The sequence below is a fragment of the Sciurus carolinensis genome, chromosome X, assembly GCF_902686445.1.
Source record: "Sciurus carolinensis chromosome X, mSciCar1.2, whole genome shotgun sequence".
NCBI classification, from domain to species: domain Eukaryota; kingdom Metazoa; phylum Chordata; class Mammalia; order Rodentia; family Sciuridae; genus Sciurus; species Sciurus carolinensis.
This window is the reverse complement of record NC_062232.1, coordinates 11,561,054-11,588,346: the sequence shown is the minus strand read 5'-3', so window position 1 is coordinate 11,588,346 and position 27,293 is coordinate 11,561,054. Positions and strand designations below refer to the sequence as shown.

Sequence of the window (27,293 nt, the reverse complement as noted above, 5' to 3'; positions counted from 1 at the left end):
ACCCAGGGCATTTTACCACTGAACTATAATCCCCAGCCCTTTTTATTATTTTTATTTTTTGAGACAGGGTCATGCTAAGTTGCTGAAGGTCTCACTAAATGGCCAAGACTGGCCCAGAAACTAGTGATCCTTCTGTCTCAGCCTCCCAAATCACTGGGATTACACGAGTTCAACACCATGCTCCACGGAGACATAGGCTTTAGAGTTTATTGGGCCAGAAAATTCAAGATTTGACTATCTTTGGTCGCAAGTAAATTCCTTAATGTCTACTCCTCAAATTTTTCATCTATAGCAATCAATATAATAATAATAGTTCCCATCTTATACAGCTTTTATTGTGATGATTAGATAACACATGCTATATGTGGGCAGTACCTGGCAACAGTATCCCCAAAACTTTAGCTGTCATATCATCATCACCATCACTATCATCACCATCATCAGTATGAAAACTTCCTGATCCACCCCCCAAGAGTGGATTAGGTACTTGTGGTAATATACTCCTAGCATAAGTCACAGTGTCCTATACTTGTTGCCTTCACTTTTATATTTCTTGCACTAAATCTTAAACTTTTTGAAACTGGTTGGCCATTATATCCCCAAGACAGAGAATACCTTGAGATGTATAGAATGTTGTAGCTATGTAAGTCACCAATTTGGTGCCTCCTATAGGACTTACGCTGAGAGTTCCTGCCATTCTGAAAGTATCAGTGTTTGGGTTGCTGTAACATTGAATCAGATCAAACTTTCACTTTAGAACAATAAGTAAGAATATCTTCTGGGAAGATACTCCTAATTTTAAAAAGATACAGACGTAGATTCTGTTTTATTATGAATTATAAGTGAAGGTAAATCTCATAGGAATTTGACATTTATTTTCAACAGTTAACCACTGAATTCATTTTCATGAACAAGCTTGAATTGCTCAAGTTAATTTCATTACAGAAGGAACTCTAAAAGCCAATTCCATTTCCAAAGTATAATTACCATCATTTGAATTCAGTAAGTAAAGACATCTTCCTTTACTTTTTGAGGAGTAGATGCTTGATTTTAGAAGAACCAACTTTACCATAACCCATGTGCAACCCAGTTCTCCCCACTTTCTTACTTGTAGGTCTCCAGAATAAATGTTGAATTTGCTGGAAACACAATGTATATCCTGTGTTATGGAGAAACAACCCAGACCTTGTTCCTGTCCTTCCTTGGGAATATACCATCTTGAGTTAGGGAGGAACTGTCCAGATTTTGTTCCACTCTCCTCTGTAAATGGGATGTCTTTTGAAACTTTGCCCAGTGGCCTTTGGGTTATATAACCTGGGGTGGGCTGCCTTTCGGGGTCCTTCACATTGTGATGCAAGTGAGGCCATGTAGTCAAGACTCCATCTACCCTGTGGTGACTTTTTCAAGCCTCAAGCCATGGGGGACCAGCTCATAAATGATCCTAGGCTTCTTTTGTCCCTTGATGCCTATCTGTAAGTAATACATCTGCTTCATGTAACTTGTTGCCTGCAAGTGTGTTCTGTTTCACTGGACCCTGACAAATGGGTGCCCAGCACACACTGAAACTTCTCCACACCATGTATCCCTAGGAAAGGAGAAAGGGCCTGGCAGCTTGCCCTGAGTGGTGATGTCAGCAAACTGTGCACTGGACCATGCACAGAAAAGAGGTGAGCTATACAAAATTGGCTGGTTCTTTCCATTACTGGTTCTTTAGTAAATCCCTTATGAATTTTCCAGTTGCTTTCTGATCTACATGTTAAAGGGCATCTTGCTAATTTTACAGGTTTCTTATATGCCAAAACAGGAATGAAAAGTCATTCAACAAGCATTAATATTGTAAAAAGATTATTTAATGAAGATGAGCAGCACTTTTAATACAAAACTCCTTCTCAAGATCTTTGACAGATCTTAGACCCACTTTCCATCTTTACATTTAGGAAGGTATCACTTTTGAAGGCATAAAAGACAAAAAGTTTCTTGCTAAGGTATATCAGTAGCCAGGAGATCTATAGTGACCCTTGGAGAATCATAACAGACAAGATGGAAGGAACCATAACCTCAAAGCAGGTTCCATAACCTCTATAGGGAAGGTGACTGCAAATTTATCATGTAAACCAGAGTATGGTTGAGAAAGGGGGTGCCATTATAATTACATCAGAATACAGGTATAAGTAAATCAGGAATTATAAACCAGAATACACAGTTATAAATACATCCTTTTTGTCTCTGAGACATAAGGGTAAGTCAGTCATTTGGTACCTCGATTCTTGCTCCAAAATGGCAGACTTAACACAATAGAGTTTTCCACTAAGAGTTTCTAAGAGGTTAGGAGGAAAGTCTGTGTAGCCTGGAAAATGCACAGCTTGTGTTTACCCTTTGAGAGGCATATAAGTCAACTTTCCATCACTCTAACAAAATACCTGAAAAAAATCAACTTAAAGGAGAAAGATTAATTCTGGCTCCCAGTTTCAGAGGTTTCAGTTCATGGCCAACTGGCTCCATGGAATCTAGGCCTGTGGCCAGGCAGAACATGATGATAGGGAATACATGGTAGAGCAAAGCTGCTCACCTCATGGTGGTCAGAGAGCAGAGAGGAGAGCTCATTTTTATAAGAAAGCCCTTCCCCTCAAGCCCATTAAGCTCTCAATCCACAAATGAATTCATCCATTAATGAGGTCAGAGCCCTCATGATCCAATCGCCTCTCAAAGGCCCACCTCTGAACACTGCTGAATTAGGGACCAAGCTTTCAACATGTGAGCACAAGGTGGCGGGGGGTACATTTCAGATCCAAACCATAACAAAAGGTAACTATAGTTTGAAACAGATGAATTGCATAAAGCTAACTTAACATTTTTTATACCATGTTCATCTTTTTTTTTCTTGCAGTGCTGGGGTTTGAACCCAGGGCACAAGCTAGGCAAGCATTCTACCACTGAGACACATCCCCATCCCTCCATGTTTATCTTTTTAAGAATTTTATGCATTTTCTAAAGCAACATGCAAAAGCCTTCACCACCCTCCTTTGCTTAGAGAAGAGATGTCCTTCAAATTTGAATATATAACTCCAATTCTATCCATCTTTTTCCTACTGAATTTATTGTTTACTTCTAACTGTGGTTAAATACACATAAAATTTACCATCTTAATCATTTTTTTTTAATTTACCATCTTAAGCATTTTTAAGTGTCCAGTTCAATAGTGTTACTTATATTTACATTCAACATATCTCTGAAACTCTTTTATCTTGCAACACTGAAACTCTAGATCTACTAAGCATGAATTCCTAACCCCTCTCCCTGCAGCTCTTGGCAACCACCTTTCCACTAACTTTGATGACTTTAGATACTTCATACGAGTGGAATCATGCAGAGCCTTTCTGTGACTAGCTTATTTCACTTGGCATAATGTATTCAAGGTTCATCCACATTATATATGTGACAGGATTTTCTTCTTTTAAAGGTAACATAATATCCCATTGTATGTATGTTATCAACCAAATAACTTGTTTACCAAAGAGCATTTCTTAAAGATTTATGAAATACTCTCATACCTATAAACGCACATCTAACCTATGAGTGACATGTTGAGACCAGAAGACCAAGATGATGGTAACTAAGAATAGCACTAATGCCCAAAGGTGGTGAAAGTCTGACTAAAAGGGGGAAATTGCTCAACAAAAATTATAGGAGGCCATTGTTTTGGATTAAGCTCCTCCCCAACAAACCAGGCTAAAAATCAAAATGAAATCACTCATACTAAAGTTCCACTTGACCAAGCAGAAACAAAACTGTTTATCTCACTTTCTGAGAAATCAGGATTCGAGAGATAATAGCCAAATTTCCCAAACAGGCCAGTTTCATTTGGCCTAGTAATGAAGTTCCCACTGCCTTAATCCTTTCACAAAAAAATTGTAACCTAAAGTAACCCAATATTAACCAATCAGTTATTTTTCTATTGTTCTGTCTCCCTGTCCCTGCCTTACAAAGATAGTAACTTTGAAATGCAGAAGAAAGAAATGTATATATATATAAATATTAAATGCAGGCACTTAAAATAGTCTAGTTAATAATTTTTTAAAGCTAATACGTATTGAAGCAAAGTATTGCCTAGATATGAACATCCTAGGGAGTCACTTGGCTGGCAACTTTCTTGGGGTTCTTTTGTATATTCAACACGTAATCATGGCGGAAGGATGAGCGGACAGTGCGATTCATCAGGGGCTGAAGGGGGCGGAAGTTGTCCACCATTCTTTTCTCTTTCTCCCCCTCAGAAGTGAAAAGCAGGGTCCGAAATTGCTCAAGCTAAAAAAAAAAAATGTTTTAAAGGGACAAATAATTTTAGTAGAAAACCAGCTTTATCACATGAATAAATAACTTCCATTTTTCTTAATTCTAAAACATTTTGTCTCAATTTGGATTCAGAAACAAGTTATTTCTAAGTAAGATGCCTTCACCCTTCCACAAGGAATAAAATGCTGTTTGGCCATCTTTGTGTGAGAAGGTGATGAAACCAGTCATGCACTTGGGATCAGAAGACTGAGAACAAAGGCCATGTCCCCCATATTGTATTAGGGATTCACTTGATGCTTTGATTATATCCCTTGTTGCTTTGAAATTTACATGTTCTTTTTTCTTTTTCCCAACCTTCTTTTCCCTGACCTTCTCCCTGTCTTCTTTGCCCTGATCTTTTCCTTAACCTTCTCCTCCCTGATCTCATTTTCTCTGAATCACCTCTTTAAAAATCCCCTGTTCCTGCCAAAGGGCAAAAATCATAGCTCTTGGGACAGGAGTTCACTGTTTCTCCTTTGCTAGCAAAGCAATAAACCTTCTTTTTCCTTTACCTCAAAACTGTGTCCTCATTATAGGATTGGTGTTGGGGATGAGGACCAACCTTTTGGCAACAATATTAACCATTTATCAAAGATTTTCGGGGCTGGGGATATAGCTCAGTCGGTAGAGTGCTTGCCTTGCAAGCATAAGGCCCTGGGTTCAATCCCCAGCACCCAAAAAAAATATTAAAAAAATAAAAATAAATAAAAAGATTATCAAAGTTACTTCATCTCTTTGCTTAAAAATGTTTTTAAAAAATTTTACCAAATCATTAACATAAAAATGTATAATTGATTGCTCACCACACTTTGGACTGTGAGCAAAGAACTAATACAAGAGGTCTTATGAGATGCCCATACTGGTGCTGTTCAATGGAACTTTCTATAATGGTAGAAATATCCTCTGCATGGTCCATCCTGGTAACCACAAGCTACATATGGCTACTGAGTACTTGAAAAGTGACCAGGTGAACAGTGTAACTGAGAAACTGAATTTTTATTTAAGTTTATTTATATTTAAATATAAGTGACCACACATGGCTAGTGTCTATTGTATTGGATGGTATAGCTCAATACAGAAGAAGCAACCAAAATATTAAGGACTTGTTCTTTGATGTGGCAATACCCGCTTGGCTTTCTTAGCAGCCATGTTATAGCATACTACTTCAAGCTAGCCAGAAAATCTGTTCATGTCATTTCCTGTCAATCTGGCCGTGGCTAGATAGAATAGCCTGGGACACAGTAAGTAAGCATGTGAAAATTTGTTTGGAGGGCTGGGGGTGTAGCTCAATGGTAGAGCACTTGCCCAGCATGCACAAGGCCTGACAAAAGAAAAAGAAAAAGAAAAAAGAAAATTCTATTTGTTGAAGCAAAGACTTCGGGCCAAATAAAACTGAAGAAGTAGGACTATGATCAGAGGCAAGTACCAAACACAGGGGTTGTATTTGCAAATTATACATATGCCTTAGGAAATTAGGAAGCTGTATAAGTAATTAATGTTAATTTTTTTATTCAGCTAATTGCAAAAGATTAGAAACAACCCAAGTACCATAAAGTATGTAATAAAAGGTGACATGAGATCAATAAAGTGGACTAGTATATATCCATTAAAAATTATATCAAAGATGTTTATTATCTATTAAATGTTCTGTACATCACTGAGTGAAAAGACAAGCAAAATAGTATGCATAGAATGATTCTATTTTGTTACAAAAATTACATATATTTATATAGATAATAGACCAGCAGAATTTACCCAAACAATGAATAACACTGAGTGGTAGGATTATAGATGACTAGGATTAGTTGATAGTAACAGTTTTCTTACTGAATTTCCCGTGTTGAAATTTTATTTGAAAATTCCTCACATGGTCTACTGATCCTCTGATTTATTTATTTTTTAACTTTGTGGTGTTATGACAATTTTTAAATATGAAGAATAGTAGCAGAAAATGTGTAGGCCACAAAGCCTAGATTTATGGGCAGTCAAAAATCTGTTATTTGTCATTTATTTATGGTGGTTTTTATCAGAGAATTTTTAAAAATATGTAGTCTCATTTTCTAGCTGTTTTCTTTTAGACTTCTTTTATATTATAGTTAGATAAAGCGTCTTCCATTTGAAGGTATGAAAGGATTTTCCTATGCGTATTCTAGGATTTTTTTGGGGGGAAGGGGTGTACCAGGGATTGAACTCAGGGCCCTCAACCACTGAGCCACACCCCCAGCCATATTTTGTATTTTATTTAGAGACAGGGTCTGAGTTGTTTAGCACGTTGGCATTGCTGAGGCTGGATTTGAACTTGTGATCCTCTTGCCTCAGCCTCCTAGCTGCTGGGATTACAGGTGTGTGCCACTGTGCCCAGGTTATTCCTAGGATTTTTATGATGATATTTTTTGCATTTAATAGTTTGAATGCTGGATCCAAATTTTTTTCAACCCTTTAAATCCTCAGTTGTTCTTCAGTAGTACTTACTGAATGCTATATCATTTCCCCTCATTGAACTGAGATGCTACCTTTATCCTAAAATAAAGTATCATATGTATTTGGATATAATTCTGAACTTATTATTTTTTCCTGTAATATCTAATTTTATGTGCCAACTTGATTGGGCCAGGGATGCCAGATAGCTAGTTAAACATTATTTCTGGGTATGTGTGTAAGGGTGTTTTCTAAAGAGATTTAGGATTTGAATTGGTGGACTGGGTGAGGAAGATAGCTTTCCCAATGTGGATGGACATCATCCAATCCACTAGGGCCTGAATAGAACAAAAAGGTAGAAGGTTGGATTTGCTCTTTCTGTGACTATTTTTTAACTGACACATCAATCTTATGCCCTTTGAAGCTCCTAATTCTTGGCCTTCAGACCAGGAATGGGATCTACATCACTGGCTTATCAGGTCTCTAGCCCTTGGGCTACCCTACCAGCTTTCCTGGGACTCTCATCCTCCATAATACCATGAAAAAATCTTATAAATAAATCTCTATCTCCATCTCTGTGATAGTTAATCTTGGTTGTTAACTTGATGGGTTGAGAGATACCTTGAAGTTGTTAAAGCACACTTCTGGGCAAGTCTATGAAGGTGTTTTCAGAGATGACTGGCATATGGGTCAGAGAACTGAGAGGGGAAGACCTGCCTTGAATTTGGTCGCACCATCCAGTAGGCTGGGGACCCCGGATGGAAGAAACATCAGGAGAAAGGGGAAACTCACAAGTTTACATGTGTGCAAGCACCATTCTCCTAGAGTGGGTGAAGTTTTTGATGCTGCCATTGCTGTGGACATGACTCCAGATTTTTCAGGTTTTGAGTGTGGATTTATACCAATGACTCTCCAGGGTGCTCCCAGGTCTTCAGCCTCATATTGAGGCTGCATCATTGGTCCTTCTTGTTCTGAGGCTTCCAATTTCTTGGACTGGGCAGTTACTGATTTCCAGCCTCTGAACATGTAAGCCAATCTAATCAAATCTCCTCTTATAATTATATACATTCTATTCTGTTTCTCTAGAGGACCCTAATACTAATTCATATTCTTTTTCTTTCTTTCTTTCTCTCTCCCTCCCCTCCCATCATTGGTTCTGTTTCTTGGCAGATCCTTAACATACTTCACTTAATTGTTCTCTTTATTCATGCATCAGTACCATAGTATTTAATTGAGTCTTTATAACTTTGTGAATATAATCATTCCTCATTTTTTCTTTTAGAATTTTCCCTGGTTATGTATACTTTCCTGTTTTTATTTGAATTTGGAAGTAACATATCTATTTAAAGTTCTGTTGGTGTAGGGGCTGGGGTTGTAGCTCAGTGGTAGAGCCCTTGTCTAGCACACGTGAGGCATTGGGTTCGATCCTCAGCACCACATAAAAATAAATAAATAAAATAAAGGTATTGTGTCCATGTACAACTAAAATTTTTTAAAAATTCTATCAGTATATATATATATATATATATATATATATATATATATATCGAGGCTATATTAAGTTTATGGAGAATAAACAATTCATAAAGAATAACAACTTCAGGAGAATAGATAGCAAAGGTGTCTTTATGATGTCTTCCTATCCAATAATATGATTATGAATTTTACTAACTCATCTTCTTTGTATCCTGCAGGAATATTTTAAGTTTTCTTATCGCATTCCCTTCTTAAACTTATTGCAAAGTATTTTATATTTTTGTTTCTATTAAAAAGAGGGTTCTTTCTTCCATTACATCTTTTAACTGATTGTGATTTATATATTTCAAATATATTTTTATTTATATAAATTAATATTTTACTCCAGTAATCACCAAATTAGCTTATTTTATAGTAATATTTTATTTTTTCTCTTATTTATTTTTTATTTTCTGGCCTATCTAATTGTATTGGCTATTTCTAGAACATAATTTTTTTAAAGAGACAGGGTCTTACTTTGCTTCCCAGACTGGCCCCAAATTCCTGGCTCAAGAGATTCTCCTGCATAAGCCTTAGCTGGGTCAACAGACACACACCACTACACCCTGATAATTCCAGAATATAATTTAATATAAAATTTAATATGGTAATAATCCTCTATATATTAAACATACTATAGTTAGTCCCCTGAATCCATGGGTTCCACATTTGTGGATTCACCCAACTATGGATCAAAAGTATTGGGGAAAAAAATTGCACCTGTCCTGACCACATACAGACTTTTTTCTTCTCATTATTCCCTGAACAATACATTATAACAGCTGTGTATGTAGGATATACATTGTAATATGAGTAATCTAGAGATGATTTAAAGTATACAGTAGAATGTATGTAGGTCATATGCAAATATTATGCCATTTCATGGAAGGGTTTGAGCATCCACAGATGAACCAATCCTGTGCAGACACCAAGTGACAACTGTATTTACTCTTCTTTCTTTTCTTTTTTTTTTTTTCTTCAGTGCTGGAGATCAAAACCAGGGCCTCACCCATGTTAGATAGATGTTCTACCACTGAATCACATCCCTGGTTCTGTATTTACTTTTGAACTGAGATCAATCTCTTTTATCATATTAAGGAAGTCTCTATTCATTTCTATTTTATTAAAAATTATTAAGGGGCTGGGGAGATAGCTCAGTTGGTAGAGTGCTTGCCTTGCAAGCACAAGGCCCTGGGTTCGATCCCCAGCACCCCCAAAAAAAAAAAATTATTAAAAACTGCCAGATGCAGTGGCACATGCCTGTAAACCCAGTTATTTGGGAAGTTCAGGCAGGAGGATTGCAAGTTCAAGACCAGCCTGGGCAACTTAGTGCAAAACAAATAAGTACTGAAATGTCTTTTAAGAATCCAAGTGTGGTGGCAGCACATGCCTGCAATCCCAACAACTGGGGAGGCTAAGACAGGAGGATCGCAAATTCGAGGCCAGTCTCAGCAACTAGGTGAGGCCCTATCTCATAAAAAATAAAATAAAAAGGGCTAGGGAATCATAGCTCAGTGTAAAGTACCTCTGGGTTCAACCCCCAGTACAAAAAATGAAAAAAAGAATCGATGGAAATAATATGACTTTTAAACATTAGATTCACTGATATAATGAATTATATTAATATCTATCACCTTAGTAATGAATCATCCTTCTTGCATTACTACAATATATACTACTTGGACAAAGCATATAGTTCTTCTAATGTACTACTGGATTTTTTATTTTGGATTCTATTATTTTAATTTTTTTAGCTTGTATGTTCTTCAGAGATATCAATTCAGAGTTTACTTTTGAGGAGGGGTTCAATTTTCAATGGATGTTAGTATCAGTTATCCTGGTCATATAAAAAAAGAGTTTAGAAGGCTTCATTTTTGTAAAAGTGGTTTGTAGTGAATTTTTTAAATCCCATAAAGCAATTATGAGCAAATACTATTGTACTTTAGTTATATTATGAATTAAACAGTATTCTGTATATTGACATAGTAGCTACCATTCAAACTTAACTTCCAGGGAAAAAATTAATCCCAGGTTTAAAACAACTAACTTACTTTAAAATTCCTGGACACTCATTCTTGAGATGTTATTGCAAAATTCCCTTAAGGATTTTAAAGGGTTTTGAATATATTTCATTTCCAGCCTCCATTCTTCTCTTTAAATGGGTCTTGATTTTATATAGCGTTTCATGTTATATATAAAATGCACGATGCATAAAACAGGTAATTGTTAAATACAGAAGCAAGCAACTTATGTTCTTCCTTGTTTGAACTCTTCTTTTGAGTTAATCTGAAACATTTCCTAAATCATATCCAAATAAGATAAGGTATTGAAACTGTCAAAGTTTGAGCCCAACCTTTTTTTAGACAGGCAGACGAGGGTTTCTGCAGATGGAGCATGTGGAAGTAACGTACCTGATCGTGATCAACCTCTACTGGCTGCTTCTTAATGATCCAGATGACAGACTCAGAGAGTGGCGGGGTAGTCAAAGACCCGGAGTAGGTCCAGTAATCTGGGCAGGCAGGCATTAGGCAGGAAGGGTCAAATGACCCAAATTCCATAAGGGTGTCCTGAACATGAGAAGAAGTCATCCAGTCATTATTCAGTAGTGAAAAACACTCAGAAATTAGAAAACCACTCAGGCAATGATTCTCAGGGGGTCTGGGGACCAACAGTGGTTCAAGGGAGCTCCAGGCACCCTGGGCAGCTTCCTGAAGAATCATCGCTGCTTAACACAGAATCGTGTCCAGGCTTGGTTTCTACAATCAACTGTGTATTTCTGATATTTCTCAGTGGGAAAACAGTCAAAACCATTTTCTCTCTCAGTTCTGATGAGTCTATAGCAGGTGGTCCCCTCTGCTATTGGGATATATTAGGTAGAGGCTGCTGCATAAACACGGAGACCTCTCCTTTCCAAGACAAACTAATCCAGAATTGTCCTTTTTGGAAATGCAGTTTAAATCAGGAGGAGCCAGAATTCTGGACTGAAGAGAGAGGAAAAGAGAGGGGGGTGGATAAGGAGAAAGATGGAAAGTAAGGGAGGGAAAGAGAAGAAAGGAATGACAAACAGACTTCCAGGGAGCAGGCCCTTTGGGATGCTGACTGTGGACAACTTCATCTTGGGGACTAGAAAAGGGGTATGGGTCATTGTTCTTTACAGCCAGACAAATCAAGTCTCTATGGGACTTTTCTTGCTTCCTCCCTATATAGCAAAGAAGATTGCTCTGGGTGTTTTCACAAGGACTTGCAAGGCACTGGTGTCAGGAACAAAGGAGGGAAAGTAGTATGTTCCTGAGTCTCGAGTCCGCAGTGGCATGGCAGCAAAACCAGAAAGCTCAGTGCCCATCAATGCAATCACATCCGTGCCCTGCAATGGAACCCAGGGCCAGGGGATCTCTTAACACAAGTTCCTGCCAACTCTCCTTCTATGGCAGTGTTGAAAGAGCACCTGAACACAGTTCACTTAATTATACTTCCTGGTGCAAAGTGCCTGCTAATGTCTCCACTCTAGGATTGGAAAAAAAAGTGACTTAGAAAAAAATATTACCTTATGCTTAATTGATGGCAAAGTATTTACCAACTTCTGTAGCTCTTTATGATGTTTGCCTAGCTAAAGAACAAAGAGAAAACATTAATAACAACCGACATTTCACTGTAGAAACTATAACAGAATGGGAATTAAAATTAACCACCTGATGTTTACATGTAAATAAACCACAGGACTGAAACTAGACTTAAGCTGATAATGGAGAATGTTATAAACATCACTGAATTCAATTAGATACAAAACAAATGAGTAGGTTGTTTGCTGAGAGGCCAGGTGCTTGCAGGGAAAGGTGCCTCCAGCCCCTATTAAGTATCTTACACTAAGTAAGTATTAAGTTCTTACACTGAAATTTAAATTAATTAAAATTAGAAATTATTCTGCATTTGCACTAACTACATTTCAAGGGCTCGATTGCCACAGATGGCTTTTGATTATAATGTTGTGCACTTTTATATCATTTGAAATAATTCATAATAATCTTGTGTTTTTAAGCATTATTTTACCAGAATATTGATACTTAATACTCTTAAAATAAATAAACTATATTGTAATGTTCTATCTTTTTTATTTTTGGTACCTGGGATTGAACCCAGGAGTGCTTAACCACTGAGCCATACCCAAGCCCTTTTATTTTTTAATTTATTATTATTATTATTATTATTATTTTGGTACTGGCCACTTAACCACTGAGCCGCATTCCCAGCCATTTTTTAATTTTTTAATTTACAGACAGCATCTCACTAAGTTGCTTGGGGCTTCACTAAGTTGTTGAGGCTGGCTTTGAACTTGCAATTCTCTTGCCTCAGCCTCCAGAGCTTCTGGGATTACAGGCATGCACCACAGTGCACAGCTATCTTTTCATTTCTTGAAACCAAGACATTGTTTAAAGCTGATAGGGTGTTTTTTGTTTTTTACCTTTAAAAATACTCCTATCACAGCCAAACCATTTTCTTCCAGTGCTGCATCCTCAAAGGTTTCAAACTTGACTGCATTCCAATGTACCAAGTGCAGCTGAAACATCATTCAAAGTGAGTTTAACATATAACCCTACAGGATCACTCCCAAGTAAACGGACAGCCTCATTCAACATACACATCTAATCGTGTTTCTCCGTCCCAAATAAAGCTACTAAAAAAGCATATGACAATTAGGTGTAAAATGAGACATTGAAAACGGGGAAAATTTAGGCAAGAACAATTAATATTACTTTGGAAGAGAGGGATTTATTAATAGAGAAAAATAAATTCACATATCAAAGTAACATTCAGTAAGGAATCAACATTTGTTCATTCCCATCTTGATTTTGCATGAAATACTAATATCCAAAGTCTGTTTGCATCTAAGAGAGAGAGGATGTTTAAATACTAACAGAAAGAGATCCTCCCTATGGAAATTAGACAGGAGTTGAAGACAGATTTCTTCTTGGCAGGATGACCACTTACAAAGTGTTTTCATTTTTAACACATTTCAAACAGAATTAGGGGGAAAGTTGTAAGAAGAAATTCTATTTCCTTATGCTCTCTTTATATTTCCTCATAAATCATTCCTCATCTATCATTCATGAGTGACTGCATTATCACCCAGCCTCCGAGTTAGACACCTCAAGGTCATGGTTAACTTTGTCTTCTTTTCTCCTGAAGAGGATCCCACTTCCAGGCCCTAGTGTTTTTATTTCAGAAATGTTTAATACATGTTTTTATTTCTATTTCTATTGCAAGAGCCTTCATTTAAGCCACACATTTCTCATTTGGATTAATTCAACCTGTGGCTGTGCACCATTGCCTGGATTAGTACTTTGGGCAATAGTTTGAGCCTAGTTTAGAATTCTGGAAGAATTCAGTTTCTGGATTTGCTTGTTTGTTTTGGTTTGTGGTACAGGAAATTGAACCCAGAGGCACTTTACCACTGAACTACATCCCCAGTCCTATTTATTTCTTTATTTTGGTACTAGAGATTTAACCTAGTGCTGCTTTACCACTGAGCTACTTCCCCAGCCCTTTTTTTTAAAGGATGTTTTTTAGTTGTAGATGGACACAATATGATATCTTTATTTATTTCTCTTTTTTTTGCTCTAAAATTACTGAATGCCTTTTACTTTTAAAATTATGATTTAACTGATTCTAACAATCATGATTTTAAAAGCAATACATAAATAATATTAAAGCAATACAAGATCACTCTAAATTTTAAAAATACATAATTGTAAGTCAAAAATTCCCCCATTAAATTCAGTTCCAGGGACAAATATTGTTAATGTGTGAATGAATTTCCTTTTAGTCTTTTTTTTTATTGTAAACAAATGGGAAACATGTTGTTTCTCTGTTTATACATGGAGTAGAGGCATACCATTTGTGTAATCATAAATTTACATAGGGTAACGTTGTTTGATTCATTCTGTTATTTTTCCCTTCCCCCCACCCCTCCCACCCCTCCCACCCCTCCCACCCCTCTTTATTTATTTCTATGTGGTGCTGAGGATCAAACCCAGTACCTCACCTGCGTAAGGCAAGCACTCTACCACTGAGCTACAGCCCCAGGCCCCCAGCCATTTTTATTTTTATTTTGAGACAGGGTCTCACTAAATTGCTGAGGTGACCTCATACTTGTGATCCTCCTACCTCACTCTCTCAAGACACTGGAATTATAGGCATGCACCAGTGTGCCTGGTTCATCTTTTTACTCTTTATTTTGAAACAATTAATTGCTGAGGGTATTGCTAAATCTCCCAGGCTGGCCTTGAATTTGCAATCCTCCTGTCTCAGCAGATCAAGTAGCTGGGATTACAGGTGTGTGCCACCATGTCAGACAGTTTCAGAATCTTAAGTTTCATTTCAACCATACTATTTCACATGTACATAATTTTTACATGTCTAGGCTGCAAATAATCAAATATGTCCCTGACCAAGCTATGTAGAATTTATCGGAACCACCTCATCTTTCCTGCTAACTTCTTAGAACTAGAAACCTTAGAACTATCCCCACTTCTCCACCATTGTCTCAGTTCCCGACCTTCTCAACATACCTCTGCTGGGTAGCATTTGCTGTCCACAGTGTGCTCAGAGCCCCAGGCATCGATTGCCCCCCAGTGAAAATGGAACTGCTTCAGTCTATAGTTGTGTTCCAGGGGTCCTCCTTCGATCACTGAAATGAAACATTCAACAATTCAAGGGTAGCTACTTACACTGTGGGGAAAGGTAGGGAAAAGGCTGAACCTGCAGGTGGACCATCTTTGTGAATTGTCTGAAATGGAGTACACACTACACTATATACAAATATTTATAAATTGATTTCTGTGCAGTCAATACATGTATAAGGGCAAGATCAAATGACATTAAGATTTAACCACCAAAGCTACGTGCAACTGTTAAAGGCCAATTCTTGACTTATTTTTATATCCTATAGTTTCTCTGGTGCACAATAAAATGCAAGTTTCTCTTAGCATATTTATCCAACCCAATTCAATAAAACAAATACAGGGACAAAAAATACTCTCTTTTTTATACAGTAACAATTTGCTTTTTAACTTTTGGAGATACTAATGTTTCTTTCCCTTTCATTGAAATGAAATAGGAAATTTGCAAGTCAAAAATTATTGCCCAGGAGATGTTGGCCAAAAGGTACACAGTCTCAGTGAGACAGGAGGAATAAGTTCTCAAGATCTATTACACAGCATAGTGACCATGGTTAATAATAATGTATTGTATATTTCAAAATTGATAAAAATGTAGATTTTAAAATGTTCTCACTACAAAAAGGAGTAAGTATGTGAAGTGATGGATATGTTAATTAGCTTGATATAACATTACATGATGGATACATAAATCACAACATCACATGTGGTCTATGGTGGCACATGCCTATAAGCCCAGCTACTTGGGAGGTTGAGGTAGGAGGATCACAAGTTCAAGGCCAGGGTGGGCAAGTTAGCAACATTCTATCTTAAAATAACAAAAAGGGGGCTGGTGATGTAGCTCAGTGGTAGAGAGCTTGCCTAGCATGTCATGTGCAAAACTCTGGGTTCAATCCCCAGCACCACACACACACCCACCATCACATTGTACCCCATAAATATGCATAACTATTGTGAATTAAAAGCATAAAAATGATCATTTATCTCCCCTGAGCAGAGTGAACAATGAGAATCATCTATACACTTTACTGCTGGCTTTACAATGTTGAATAATTAATATGCTAAACAAGACTACTTTTCTGACACTAGTAAAATTAATATATTATAGAGAAAATAAATATTCAGAAAAAGTAAGCTTTTAAAGTCGCCCTTCCTTGGACTTTGAGTTGTACTGATTTTTTCCCCTTGAATTTGCTAAGGCATATTAGTTTGTCATTTCCTCTACTTGATCAGACCCTGGCAAAATCTGAACACAGTCAAACCAATATAACATCATTAAAGCCATCCATCCTATTCATCTTAATGATCCTCAGGTGAATTTTATGTGCACAAATGATCAAGTACAGCAATCCCAAGGACCAAATAACACTGGATGTATCATGCAATGGTCTGCTATGTATCTTACTGGCTTTGAAAGATTCTTACATAATTTTCTTTAAAAATCAGTTTTGTAAGAGGCAAGTGAAGACACCAGTGACCTATTATGTTTAGGGGGCAGGAGAGATGCAGAGAATAATACCACATGATTCACTAGGGTAATAGAAGAACAGTACTAAAATGAACTGAAGTCAAAATAAAATATCTTTCAAAAAATCTTACTTTTCTACACCAACTTCAAATAGTGAGCATGATTTTGGCAAATACTGAATCCAATCTTTTGAACAAAATTGAAGTTCTGGTCTCAGGTTAAAGGTCAACTTTCCTCTCCTGTCCCTAGAACAATCCTGGCTACATCTCCAAGACCCTTACTGAGTGTCTCCTCCAAAGATGATGAACAGGGCAGAGAGAAGATGTCACCAACAGGTGGCTGAGGGGCAGAATTGGTCTTCAGGTGAGTTTTGATTCACCCACATAGTATTAGTGCACATGCTACTAAACAAATTTTCAAATTAGTTGCCAATATTTAAAACTGGCCAACCTATATCTCCAACTTATGGGAATTAAATGTCATGGCCATGATGGGCACACAATCCCCCTGGGTTACACGCTTGGTGGGAAAAATGGCTGCCCCCTTAAGTAGGCCTGCCAGTTCTTCACCATGGCCACCTCTGCCATCCATGTCCCTCACTCCCAGTCTCACTCATTCTCATTCCCTCCCTGAACTGTACGTACAACTGGGAGAGAAGAGGTTAGTGGTTCAGCATCTGACTCTGGCACTTACTACCTTGAAAAATTAGCAAGTCCCTACCATATGCTGGGCACCATACCTATATAAATCATACATAGGGGAAGGATGAGACAGGGGGGTATTCTACTGTGTAATGTGTTTAAGACCACATACTTTGTAGGAAAAAACCCTCAGTTTCAGTGAATTGGCTGCATCATTCACCATGTGTTTCAGCAGCTTCTAACTCAACACCCAATGATCCCCACTCCCTGGTATTCACAACCTTGTGTAATCCCTTCCCCTGGATGTGAGCAGGAGCTCATGACTTGCTTCTATGGGCAAAAGTAAGAAGGTGTCTCTTTTGGGATGAGCTTACAAAAAGACTGGCTTCCATTCTGCTTACCCTCTCTGACTCCCCACTTGCTTGCCTGCCCCATGGAAAGACTGCATGGTGAGGAAATGAGGGTGGCCTTCAGCCATCAGCCACCCAGGAATGGAGGTTCTGAGAAAAACAGAATCAAGCTAACAGGCACTTGAGGGAGTTTGCAAGAGGCTCCTTTGCCAGAGAAGCCTTGAGATGAGACCCCAACCAAAACTGATAACTCCATCACAGCCCAATGAGAAACTTGGAGCTGGAGCACCCAGACAAATTGTGCCCAGATTCCCAGGCTATGAGCACAGTCTACAAAACTCACCATGGATCAGCTCTTGCCTACCTCTGGACTTGCTCTCTGTCACCTCCTTCTTACACATTACATCACAGTAACACCTAACACAAGAATCACATCACCTCACACTTCTACCTCCATGTAGATCACCCAGGTGTCATCTCTATCAAGAATCTTTCTCCCCAGACTCATGTGTACACTGTCACAGCACTTAGCAGTATGCAATAGCATTGTCTCTCCTAGGGTCTGTCTCCCCACCACACTATTAGCTCCTTAAAGGTGGGGTCCATCACTTCTTCCTCTTTCTATTCTGAGCTCCTGCCACAGTGTGTCTGGCACTTAGCAGATTCACAATAAAGCCAGGAACTAAAGAAATTGACTGTCAAGACTGTCAGGTTACTTAATTGGGATATCACTGGTAACCTCAACAAATGGAAAGGGAAAGGGTGGGGTTGGGTATAGCAGATGAGTGGAGGAGAAGGGGAAGTATAGTCACCCAGGATGGAACAGAGAAGAGAGACAGATGATAGTAAATTAAAGAGGAAAACAAGTCAGGTGTTTTTGTATACACCTGTAATCCCAGCTACCTGGGAGACTGAGGCAGGAGAATTTCAAGTTAGAGGCCAATATGGCAACTTATCAAGGCCCTGTCTCAAAATTAAAAGGAAAAGAAAATGACTAGGGATGTAGCTCAGTGGTAGAGCACCCCTGGGTTCAATCCCCAGTACCAAAAAAAAAAAAAAAAGAGAGAGAAAAAGAAAGAAAGAAAGAAAGAAAGAAAGAAAGAAAGAAAGAAAGAAAGAAAGAAAGAAAGGTCAAAAGATGTATCAAATAAATATATACTTATGTATTTGACATTGGTATTTTGCTATTTATGTGCTCTAAAATGAGAAAGGGTTAAACTTGTAAAAATATTTTAGATAGCAAAAATAAAAAATCTAACATGGAATATGTTATGTATAATTATAATGCATCAATAAAAAATGCGGAAAAAAATAACATGGAGTTGTTTCCCAGTGAGCAACCTCTGTAATATGCACTCCCTTTTTTTGCATTTCAATGTGCAAATGAAGGAGCTAGCAGAGACATGATGAAGAGAGAGATAACACACAGAACCCATACAAATAAAAGCGAAAGGCCCAGCATAGTGACATACACCAGTAATCCCAGCAGCCCAGGAGGTTGAGGCAGGAGGATTGCAGGTTCAAAGCCAACCTCAACAACTTAGTGAGGCTGTAAGCAACCTAGTGAGACCCTGTCTCAAAATTAAAAATAAAAAGGACTGGGGATGTTGCTCAGTGGTTAAGTACCCTTGGGTTCAATCCCTGGTACTGAAAAAAAAAAAAAAAAAGAATGCAGGAAGTGGGCATGAAAACTCTTTAGGGGTAATGGAAACATTCTAAAATTGAATTGAAGTGATGTTTGCCCAACTCTAAATTTACCAAAACATCATTATTTTTTAAAGTAAATGTAGAACCAAAAATAGGGCAGGAGAACTTAAAATGTTTATGAAAGCATTCTTACTAGGTTCATTGCCTGCCTATGATGCCCAGTAAAACCATGGAGTAAAGCAGGTTGGGACAGGAAGCAGCACCCTTAGGAGGAGAACAAAGGGATTCTCCCCTCCTCTCCTTCTATTTAATGCCTTTCGACTGTCAATTAAAAGGAATTTCAGGGAAGGTGATAAATTACAAGGATCATCCATGTCAGTCCAGGGATAATTTATCACCCTTCCCCATAATATTTTCTTATTTCTCACATGCACTTATTAAAATCAGTAACTGTGTCCCATTCTAGGGAACCAGATAACAAAGCAATAACCAGATTTGCATTTTGTAATTGCTCATTTCATGTATTTTACAGAATGTAATAATTCTAAATGTAAAAAAATAAATAACCAGAAGAGAGTGACATGAGATGTGCACATACCTTCTTATAAATCTGTTAATATCTGTAAGGGAGATTGTGTTATCCCATTTTCATTCCAGATTTTAGTTATTTGAATCTTCTCCCTCCCTCCCCTCCCTCCGTCTCCCTCTCCCTCTCCCTCTCCCTCTCCCTCTCTCCCTCCCTCCCTCCCTCTCTCCCTCTCTCTCTCTCTCTCCGCCCCCAGCCCGCCCCTTTTTGGTCCACCTAACTAAAGGATTCAACTTTGTAGATCATTCCAAAGAACCAACTTTTGATTTTATCGATTTCTGCTCTATTCTTAATTATTATGTCCTTCTTCGTTGCTTTGGATTTAGTTTGCTCTTCTCTTTCTAGTTTCTTAAGGTGGAAAGCTAGGTTACTGATTTGAGAAATTTCTTCTCTGTTACAGGCATTTTCATCTATAAATGTCCCTTGAAGTACTGCTTTAGCTATATTCCATAAGGTTTGTTATAATGCTTTTGTTACAAACCTTTCCTGATTCCTTTTCCTTCATTTTATTCCAGATCTTCATAAAGCACACTGTAGTAGCACATTTCTTAGGGTTTGTTTGTAGTTTTTTTTGTTTTTTGAAACTCACAGACATTGATATATGTTAGATTCTAACTTTTCTGGAATAGTTTCTTGCTTGTCTTCATGTCTAGGATCTTTGCTTTTTCTTTATTTTTTATGTTTTCATGTTCATTTACTCTTTTCCCCCCTCTTTGAATGCTATTGATTGTTTTGCAACTGCATGGAGAAATAGCACTGAAGAAAAAACTGGAAATAAGAGGCAGTCACTGAAAGGAAAAAAGAGATGGAGAAAGGCACTTACTGGTGTCCTACAGAAAATAAGTATTAAAGCATAATAAAAAGGGACTCTAAGTTTTAGTTCTTTCAGACGAAACAAATGAAATATTTTCAACCTCTCTATAATTTTTCTTACACATTTTGTAGAAAAAAAATTTTAAAAAGAAATTAATTTCACCTAGGGAAGGTAGGATCAAGAGATGACTTAGGTTTTTAAAAGAGTGATTATGATGAAAATATGGTTCATTTGTTTTCCATCAGAAATTTTTCATTCAAATGAATGGATAAGAATCCTTAAATCTATTGGGTGCAGTGGTACATATCTATAATTCCAGCTATTCAGGAGAATTCAAGGGTAGCCTGAGAAACTTAGTGAGATTCTGTCTCAAAATAAAAAGGCTGTAGCTCAGTGCTAGAGTGCTTGCCTTGCATGCATGAGGCCCTGGGTTTGATCCCAAATACCATACACACAGAAAAAAATCTTAAATCTGTCATTCAAAAGAAAAAGACTAAAAATTAAAACAAACAGCTGTTTGCCCAGAAAGCTCTTGGGCTTAACTCACACTGTTAAGAAACCCATTAAACAACTTCTAAGATTTCTAACTCAGTGTAGCAATAGCATATTGGCAACAAATGGTCCCTAGATTACCAAGGGCTTTAAAAGCTGACCAACACCTAGGATCCTCAGAAGAAAAGAAAAATGATTACCAGGGACCTAGACAGGTCTGAGACTTAAAGGAACTACCCTGCATCCAGAATGAATGTATGAGAGTTGGCTCACCATAGTTGGGTCTATCCATTTGTTTTACTCAGCTATTTTGCTGCTGTGACTAAAAGACCCAACCAGTACAATCATAGGGAAGGAAAAGACTATTTGAGGGCTTATGGTTTCAGAGGTCTTAGTCCATAGAAGTCTGGCTCCATTCCTTGGGGCTTGAGGTAAGGCAGAACATGCAGAACATGGTGGAAGAGTGTGGCAGAGAGAAGCAGTTCACATGTTGATCAGAAAGCTGAGAGACTTCACTCTCCAAATACAAAATATATACCCCATAGCCATGCCCCCCAATGAACCACTTCCTCCAGACACACCCCACCTGCCTCCAGTTACCACTCAGTTAATCCCACCAGGGATTAATGCACTGATTAGGTTAAGGCTATGACCTAATCATTTCTCCTCCGAACCTTCTTGCATTGTCTCAAATGTGAGCTTCTGGGGACACCTCACATCCAAACCATAACACCGTTAGTTTAGCTCTGGCAGATATAATGGTAGAGTTCCAAGTGAAACAAGTGGAGCTTGCCAGAGTACAGAATGGTTATCTGGAACACAGGAATTTAGCTTGCTCTTTGGGGGATTCTAATATACAGGATAATATTATCGGTTTCCAGTTGAGAAGGGAATACACTCCAGTGTTTTGGAAAAATTAAGAAAAAAGCCCATGAATCTAGAAGAAAAATGAGCAATTCTTATTTGAGATATGTAAGTAAGGTACTCAGAGTTTTGGTATTCATGTCATAGCCTGGAGAAGAAAGTAGAAAATGGGGTTGTGGAGACACTTAAGACCTTAAGGACAGACTAGGGATGTAGGGGCCCTGGGTTTGATCCCCAGCACCACAATCTAACAAGTTAAATATGACTAAGAGTATTACTATGTAAAGTCAACAAGCAGAAAAAAAGTACATATTCAATATCCACATACAAAATAAACTTCTGGTAAAGTGTCAATTTGACATCCTCTTTTCTATAGCAATTATAGATCTATAGAGATATGTGTATTTAGTAATAAAAATATTAGTTATACTAATCAAAGAAAATGTGAATAAAAACTAGAAGGGACTTTTTTTACATTCAAAAAGTAAGACCAAAGGGTTCTATGCCATTGCTAACAGAGGGGTCCACACTGCCACAGAGACAGTTTAATGTGACTACTATTGATATGACACTCTTCCTTTAACTGCAAATAGGACCGCCAGATCTCACTCTCACCTGATTTGTCCGTAGAATCTTCAAATTCCACAAGGAAAGAGTACCCATTATTCCAGACATGGAGACAGGTGGCTGGGTCATAAGAGATGGTGAGTGGTTTTAAGCCAGGGTCATAAACACTGTCCTTCCACCGGATGTTGATGGGCGACTGTCGATCACCCCCAGGGACCAAGTCCACACTCTCCCAGAGTGGATGCACTAGGACAGAGCAGGGTAGGGCCATTAGCAAGAGCAGAAGGCAATCCCACTTGTGGAGAACCCACAGAGGCCAAAGGCAACTGGAAGTCTTCAGAATTAGCAACTCAGAGCCTCAACTGTCTAAAGCAGAGGATAGAGGCAGGCCAGAGAGCACCTGGCAGGGGCTCACGTCTGCCATCTTGAAAAGCCAACATGTCCCAGTCTGCCTACTAATGTCACCTGAACTCAAGTGTTGTCAGTCCCCTTGCAACAAAAAAACCATTAGTGCCAGGTGGAAATGGGGTTTTTGCAAGTTAGTTTCTTTGTTTCATTGCTAATTTCCCAAGTCCCCCTTCCCCAAAATGGCTTTAAACACAAAGCCAAGCCAATTTAATTTCCAGTGGCAGACTTCGTTTTCAACAAGGAAATGGGGGAAGAATTTTGGAAAGCAAACTTTCATCGAGTGCTGTTTTCAGCTGGGTGGCTAGTGGGAAACCGCTGACATGCACAGTGTGCACACTGAGCTCACCTCTGCACCAGCAACCAGGCAGCCGCCCTGCAGGACCAGGGGAGAATACCAACAGTGCTAAGGTCCCTCAAGTTCTTGGCCTGTCACTCGAATGTGGACATCATCTATTATGGTGTGGACACATGGTTCGTCCCCCACAGACACTGAGGAAGTGACTGAGGTTGACTCTTTCCCACAGAATCAGGTCCCAGGGCTCTGCAGCAATAAATATCAGCAGACTTCCTGCTAGCAGAGACCTGTTGAGACACCCACGTGTGATGAATGGAACCCCGTCTAGTGGTTTGGGGTGGTCCAGTTCCCAGTCTTTTAGAAGCATCATGGATGGGTAGAATCAAAACCAACCAGAAATGTGAATGGACAGAAGTCATTATCAGTGGCCCCCTGCATCTTGCCCCAGCACTAAGAATGAGAAAGGATTCGATGCAAGTAGCTGTTCTGTTATCCAGTCTAATGCCCTGTGTGTGGCAGGGGCATCCTGTTTTCATAAAGAACAGAAACCTGCCTCTGCTTTATTCTTAGGAGGAGGCATTCCACTTCCTTTGATAGTGGCCCAAAACTGAACATCAGGATCTTAGTCTTGGTTTGTTTTTTTGTTTGTTTGTTTGTTTTTGTTTTGGCAAAAGTGCCCCAGCACTATCAACATCTAGCTCTCCTGAGTGTGTAGGCCAGTGATTCTCCACAGTGGGAATGGTTCAGCCCCTGAGGGACATTTGGCAATCTGGAAACTATTTTGGATGCCAAATTGGAGGGAGGGACTACCAATAGTGAATGGAGGTCAGGGATGTTGACAAATGCCCTTCACAGCATAGGATGAATGTGTTCCTCAAGCAAGAATTATCCTGGCTAAAATGTCCATACTGCCAAAATTGAAAAGTTCTTGTTCACAGGTAAAAGCTATGTGCTAATGCACAATATTTTTTCTTTTTTTTTTTTTTCACAAAACATAGTACTCTCATCTCTGGAGCTGTCCAAATCCAGTTTTGATTTTTTTCCCCACCTTAGTCTAAAAGAACTTATGAAGAACAAGAATTTACTTTAGAGAAGATCCAGAACATTCTGTTTTCAGAACTATAAAATAGAAAACGCATATGAACTTGTATAATACATCATCTTATAATCTAATGAGAATGCAATCTTGTGGTCAGAAGTGAAATCTTCCTCCTTTTAGTGTCACCTTATACTGCCTTATTAAATATATGTCCTTTAATTTTATTATTGATTATCCAATTGCTGTTGTTGAGTGGGAGGAGTTACATTTGATTCAAATCACAATGATTATTTTTTTGTACCAGGAATTGAACCCAGGGGTGCTTGACCACTGTGCCACATCCCCAGCCCTCTTTATTTTTTGAGACAGGGTCCTGTTAAGTTGCTTAGGGCCTCACTGAGTTGCTGAGGCTGGCCTTGAACTTGTGATCCTCCTGCCTCAGCCTCCCGAGAAGCTGGGATTACAGGCATGCACCACTGCACCCAGCTCACACTGATTTTTAATCTTCTGGAAATCCTTAACAGCCCCAATTCACATTCAAAGATTCCTGGCACAAAGAGACCACAGATCTTCACCTCGGAGATGCTCAGAGTATGACTGATAATGAGAGAATTTACATTCTTCAAAGCCAGATGTTGACGGTCTTTGAACACTAGGGAAGAACTGGAATAGTGGTCGGATCCCTAAGATGATGTTCTCGTCATCCTTAATTGTTGACCCACTTCATCCAGACGGAAAGCATCACCTCTCACACCCATGCAAACTAACTAGCATAAGAAAACTGGTCCCATTCCTTCAACTGCCCTTTCATGACCATAATGCCATCAATTTATGCACTTTGGTTTACAAGTTCAGCTTCCAGCAGGATTTCCTTCCCCTCACCACCTCCTTCTTTAGACCATCTCCCGTTGGAAGTGGAGTGACTTAGTCACTGTCCCCTTATTGAAGTCAGCATTGCCAAGGGCTTGTTTTTCTAAAGATTAGCTCACATTTTTGTTCCCTCCTCCCCTTCTCTTCCTCCACTTAAACAAAAAACAGATTGAAATGATTTCCTGGTAGTTGCTCATATTTTCCCTCAAAATAGAAAGCTGTTTTGTAATCTAACAGAGGTTTTATTTTCAAGTATTTCTTATGTAGAAAAAATGAAATAAACAGAGATAGTGATTGTATCAACCATGGCTTAAGTGAGCAAAATAACACTGTCATTAAGAATCTCATAGCCAGGCACAATGGTGCATGCCTATAATCCCAGCAGTTTGGGAGGCTGAGACAGGAGGATTTCAAGTTCAAGGCCAGCCTCAGCAACTTAGCAAGGTCCTAAGCAACCTAGTGAGACTCTGTCTCTAAATAAAAATAAAATGAAATAAAAAGGGCTGGGGATGTAGCTCAGTGGTTAAGTGCCCTTGGGTTCAATTCTTGGTACCAAAAAAAAAAAAAAAAGGAATTTCATAGCTTAGTTGGCATGGTGGCACATGCCAGTAATCCCAGTGATTTGGGAGGCTGAGGCAGGAGGGTCACAAGTTGGAGGTAAGCCTCAGCAATTTAGCAAGACCCTGTCTTAGCAAGGACTAAGAATGTAGCTCAGTGGTAAAGCACCCCTGAGTTTAATCCATAGTAGCAAGCAATGAATCAATTACCCAGTCTAAGGTATTTTGTTATAGCAGCTTGAACACAGTAAGGCAGTTTGATTCTTCTTCTTGCTTTATTTCCTCTTACCCCACTGATCACATTCTTTCTTCTTGAAGAATCTTTCAGGGTCATTTCTTCCTTGCCTTGCCCATGACCACTAGCCAAGTTCAGGCCACTACTCCCCAGACTTCATATGCAGGCTCTTGGGGGCTCTCCCTCCTCTCTCACACCCCTGGATTCCTGTGTTCTGACCCTCAGCAGTTTCCCTAAATTATCAGCTTTGCCACGGTGCCTTCATGTTAACAAATGTACATCAACCTGTAACTTGTGTCCAAGGGCCCAGGTGTTCCCATTCAAGCCTTTCTCATTTATCCCATTCTTCTTCTTCTTTCCCCTCCTCCTCCTTCTCCTCTTCCCCTTCCCCCTCCCCCTCTCCCTCCCCCTCTTCCTCCTCCTCCTCCTTTTCCTCCCCACCAGCACTGGTCTCCCCTGCTGCTTCTCCTGCCATGCCACCACCCTCGATGTGCTACTCTTCTTACAACTGCCAGCCTGCACAGACTGAGCTCTCTTTGCTTGTGCTTAGATTCCCTTCTTTCTCCTTCCCACCTAGGAAACCTTCCACTTCATATCTTCTCTTTGAGATGACACCTTCTCCAGCCACTCTCCTCTTTGCTTTTTTAAACTCACACTACATTCACTCACACCATTTAGCACCCTGAATTCCTCAAGTAATGTGTGTTTGCTTGATCTGCTCAAAGGACCTGTGTCAACTCCAAGCCTGTGGAGCCCATGTCCCGCACTTTTTCTGCAGCTTCCAGGGCTAAACCTGGTACCAGACACCGAGGAGGCACTAAATGCCTATTTTTTAAATCTTTTTAAAATGAGATTTAAAAAAAAAGTTTAGTTGTCAATGGACCTTTATTTTATTTATTTATTTGTTTACTTATTTATTTATATGCAGTGTTAAGGATCAAACCCAGTGCCTCACACATGCTAAGCAAGTGCTCTGCAACTGAGCCGCAACCCCAGCCCCAAATGCTTATTTTACTGATAGAGAAAAATCAGAGTCGATACCAGGCTGTCCACTCTTAAACCCATCATCTCTCTACCAGGCAAGCTGGTTTATCCAAATACCTCCTGGGATCTCATGATCAGATCTGCCTGTTTCTCAATTCTTCCAGGTTCTCAAAGTCATTTCTTTCCCCTTCCCTGACCAGCCTACCCTAAGTTTAATCATCCCTTCAGCTGCTCTGACTTCTCAGCACCCATTCTCTTGTTAAACCAAAACTGGAAGAGACCAAAGGATCTCTGAAATAAAAGAGTCCATCAGGCCACTGTAGGTTAGATGTTAGGAAGAATGTAGCAGTCCTGGCACAAGCTCCTAAAGCTCCCAGAAGTAAGACTAGATAGCACTTGGAAAAATGTCACTGGATCCAAAAACAAACAAACAAACAAAAAAACCACACACACACACACACTACTTTAAAATGATGAAAATTTGAGAAATGAAGGCATAAATTATTTACATCAAACCTACATTGGCTACAGATTAAGGGA

General features: G+C 38.9%; 1 protein-coding gene across 2 annotated transcripts in view; it reads right to left on the bottom strand.

Moving 5' to 3' along the window:
* Nucleotides 1-1,834: 1,834 nt before the first annotated feature.
* The window catches only part of Ca5b (carbonic anhydrase 5B), a 42,032-nt gene continuing 16,573 nt past the window's right edge, over nt 1,835-27,293 (bottom strand). Inside the window, exons 3-8 of one of the 2 annotated variants that reach the window (XM_047535828.1) lie at nt 22,408-22,611; nt 14,829-14,947; nt 12,722-12,817; nt 11,807-11,869; nt 10,674-10,829; nt 1,835-4,302 (exon numbers count right to left, since the gene is read on the bottom strand). In XM_047535828.1, the coding sequence (XP_047391784.1) occupies nt 4,123-4,302; nt 10,674-10,829; nt 11,807-11,869; nt 12,722-12,817; nt 14,829-14,947; nt 22,408-22,611 (818 nt within the window). In that variant the 3' untranslated portion in view covers nt 1,835-4,122. The remainder of the gene's footprint in view (nt 4,303-10,673; nt 10,830-11,806; nt 11,870-12,721; nt 12,818-14,828; nt 14,948-22,407; nt 22,612-27,293) is intronic. The other variant, XM_047535830.1, reaches the window with a different exon arrangement.